Raw genomic sequence first — 3,212 nt, 5'->3', positions numbered from 1 at the left:
AAGGTGGTTACCGTGAACTCAGAAGGACTTGGAAGAGTGGGGTAATTCTGTTGTGTACAAAGGGTATGTGGAAACGGTGCCTGCTCCATTTAGGAGTGATCCTGAGGAGATTTCACTAATTGCTTTATAAGTTGCGTTCCAGAAAAACAAAGAGTAGCACGTGTAGGGCGGAGATGTGGTCGGACGGCCCCGGGTAGGAAAAGCGGAGCTGTGCTCTGGGGCTGCACCTGAGCTCGTTCTGCAGGGAAGGAGAGGTGGCCTTTGTGAATAAGTAGTGCACGTGGCTTTTACTACTGTGGTGCGAGGGAAAGGCTTTAGGTGGGAGCAGAGCGGAGCAGGATGGGGGACAGTCCCTTCTGTGAAAGCAAGGCCCCCGCATTCTCTAGGGAAGCCACCGCTCTTGCTGGGTGGGTAGATAATAACAATTGGGGTTTTTTTCGCTTCTGTCCGAACACTTATTTTTGCTGTGTTGTAGTAGTAGTAAGGCTAGAAACTTCCCAGGTAACTTTTGTGTCTTTTTCCTAGGGTAAATGGAAGAACAAGGAGCGAGTGCTGATATTCTCCTCTCGTGGAATCAATTTCAGAACAAGGCACCTAATGCAAGACTTAAGAACACTGATGCCTCACTCTAAAGCAGGTAGGGTTAAGCGTCATTCCTAATTTATATTTTCAGAATACTTTTAAGCCAAGAACTTAGGGCAACCTGCTCTTTATTTTTTTTTAACGTGGTACATAAGTGTTTTGATGAAACTTGTATCTGAAGCAAACACCAAACCCTTTTGAGCCAACAAATACAGCACCTTCACATCTTAAGATTTCCTGAGACGTTAATCCTGTGGCATCAGTCCTGCAAGTGCCCAGTTTTGCTGCTATGCTTGTTTATTCCATAACAGGATTGAAATTTTTCATTTATTGTAAAATTTTTGCAAAAGGACTGGCTGTTAAAGGAATGTCGTGTGTTAAATTGTCTTTCCAGCCTCATAAATGTTGTTCTTATCTTCCAGATACTAAAATGGACCGTAAAGACCAGCTATTTGTAATTAATGAGGTAAGCAAGGATTTTTCTAGTGCTCATCTTCTTTTTTTCAATTTTCTATGAAAATTCAATGTGCAAGGGAAAAGGGCAGCCAAACTCAGAGGATATTATACTAGTTAGAGGAGTTGTGTAATTTCATAGGTGAAAATTATTGCTATTTAAAACCACTTCTGTTAAAACGAGAAGTTGAATTTTGATGAATGAAAGCGAAATTAAACTTTTAATTAAGTTTTTTAATTAGATTTTGGTCATGAAGAAATAAAGCCTTCTATGTAGGTGAAAGTTCATACTTGAAGAATGCAGGACACAAATATGCAGCCAGCCCAGACAATGTAATAGGATATTGGCAGTGCTGAACCTAGGACCTAATGTTACAGCTCCTGCTCTCAAGCTTATGCCTGGAGAGCTTATCAGATTGTTTGTAGCTTCAATGAAGTTATTACTCTTTTTAATAATATCGTGAGGTTTTTCAACAAAACAACTGCTTCAGCTCAAGTGTGGGGATCATTAGGTGGAACTTCATGAGTCGAAACCTTTGCTTTTGAACTTGTATTTTGGAGGGGGGAAAATCAAAGTGATGAATGTGGAAGGCTTTCAGTAATATCTTCAGAATGTTTGTAAACAGCTAATTTGAGATGTCTTGTGTAGGTGTGTGAAATGAAAAACTGCAACAAGTGCATCTTTTTTGAAGCCAAAAAGAAACAGGATCTCTACATGTGGTAAGGAAATGCTATGTTTTGTTAAGTTTTATTACCTTTCTATAAATAGCTGCAGATGCTTCAGTTTTAGCCTAAATTTCTTACTGTGATAGTGAAGGTGCATGCAATAGTGTTGCTTAGTTGAATCTGTTCTAATATTGCAGTTCTGTGGATAGTGGAAGTTTACAGTGCAGGACCAGCTTTTGTAGACTGTTTACAGAAGCATTTTACAAAATTATTTAGAAAGCAGGTATTTATGAGTAGGTTAAAGGAACTCAGTAATGTTATGAAAGCAATCAAAATTACTTCAATAGAGGAGTTGAGGGTGTACTGTGGAAATCCAGCATACCTTCTGGCTGCTGTTAATGTTTTTCTTTTCTGTCTTCCCCACCACCTGTCCTCCACAGGCTTTCAAACACACCACAGGGACCATCAGCTAAATTCTTGGTGCAGAATGGTAAGCCGGTTGACATTGTTGTGTCTGTACTCTTGCTTCTTTGTACAGTTTTCTGTAAGTACTAAAATGATACCTTTGTAAAAATCACTGTAGTTCACACGCTGGCTGAATTGAAGATGACGGGAAATTGCCTAAGGGGCTCACGGCCCCTCTTGTCTTTTGATCCAGTAAGTAAAGCTTCCATTTCATTGATTTTGCTTTTGTTCTCTTTGCATGACTATTGCATTTAGATTTGCATGTAAAATTCAATTTTTACTCTTTGTAGATATTTGACAAGGAGCCACACTATGCCCTGCTAAAAGAATTGTTTATTCAGGTCAGTCTGTAGTTCTGCTGTCGAATGTTTCTTCTTCACTGGAAATGGTCTTTGGCAAACATATTTAAAAATCTCAAGCGTTTTTTTTCAAGCAGCAGTTTAATCCTTCTGATCTTTCAAAAAGTCCTCCAACGATTTGGGTCGTGTTCTCAATGTGACTTGAGCACTTGTTCTTAAGTTCTGAGTTTTGAAATGTAACCTGGGATTGGGGTCTTAGTAAATTAAGACAAATTTAAACTGAGCCATTTATGCTTGACCTCTTAAACTGTAGATATTCAGAAATGCTGCCTCTTATTACAGATATTTAGTACTCCGCAGTATCACCCCAAAAGTCAGCCTTTTGTGGACCACGTCTTCACCTTCACCGTTACAGATGAGAGGATCTGGTTTCGGAATTACCAGGTTAGTGGTCTCTCTTAGCTGTTGAGAAGGAGCTCGGTGGAGTAATTTCATATCAAAGCTGTTAATTAAAGTGAGAAGAATCATTTTTATTGGGATACACCAACCTCTAGTGCTTCCAGATTCAGTCCTGATACGATTTACTTTCTCCTGTATCTCTGGAGAGATCTGGTTCAGTCAACTTGTATTCAGTGAGTTGTGGTTCTGTGAGGGATGTCTTGGCAGTGGGAAGTACTACCCAAAGCCTACACTTTGCCCTGTAATCTTACTTGCTGCTTTGACCCAAAGTGAGCTGGAGCTTACTTT

At 39.7% G+C, this 3,212-nt stretch overlaps 1 protein-coding gene across 1 annotated transcript; it reads left to right on the top strand.

The window, feature by feature from the left end:
* The first annotated feature begins 499 nt into the window (after positions 1–499).
* BRIX1 (biogenesis of ribosomes BRX1) lies at positions 500–2,960 on the top strand. Its single transcript, XM_027900620.1, has 7 exons — positions 500–637; positions 1,005–1,048; positions 1,685–1,755; positions 2,142–2,191; positions 2,285–2,358; positions 2,457–2,507; positions 2,808–2,960. The coding sequence occupies exons 1-7, from the start codon at positions 598–600 to the stop codon at positions 2,925–2,927; spliced, it is 450 nt and encodes a 149-aa protein (XP_027756421.1). The 5' UTR covers positions 500–597; the 3' UTR covers positions 2,928–2,960.
* Positions 2,961–3,212: the final 252 nt, after the last annotated feature.

Source organism: Empidonax traillii, unplaced genomic scaffold, assembly GCF_003031625.1.
Source record: "Empidonax traillii isolate 1590-97213 ecotype Southwest subspecies unplaced genomic scaffold, ASM303162v1 scaffold743:size316770, whole genome shotgun sequence".
NCBI lineage: Eukaryota > Metazoa > Chordata > Aves > Passeriformes > Tyrannidae > Empidonax > Empidonax traillii.
The sequence above is the reverse complement of the archived record's forward strand: the minus strand, read 5'-3'. Positions and strand labels throughout refer to the sequence as shown.

What these genes read in the sequence shown, in the direction of transcription:
- BRIX1 (XM_027900620.1), top strand. Translation starts at nt 598, where the DNA reads ATGCAAGACTTAAGAACACTGATGCCTCACTCTAAAGCAG. An exon ending in TAAATTCTTGGTGCAGAATG is followed by an intron (nt 2,192 to 2,284) that starts GTAAGCCGGTTG and finishes AAATCACTGTAG; the next exon opens with TTCACACGCTGGCTGAATTG. An exon ending in CCCTCTTGTCTTTTGATCCA is followed by an intron (nt 2,359 to 2,456) that starts GTAAGTAAAGCT and finishes TACTCTTTGTAG; the next exon opens with ATATTTGACAAGGAGCCACA.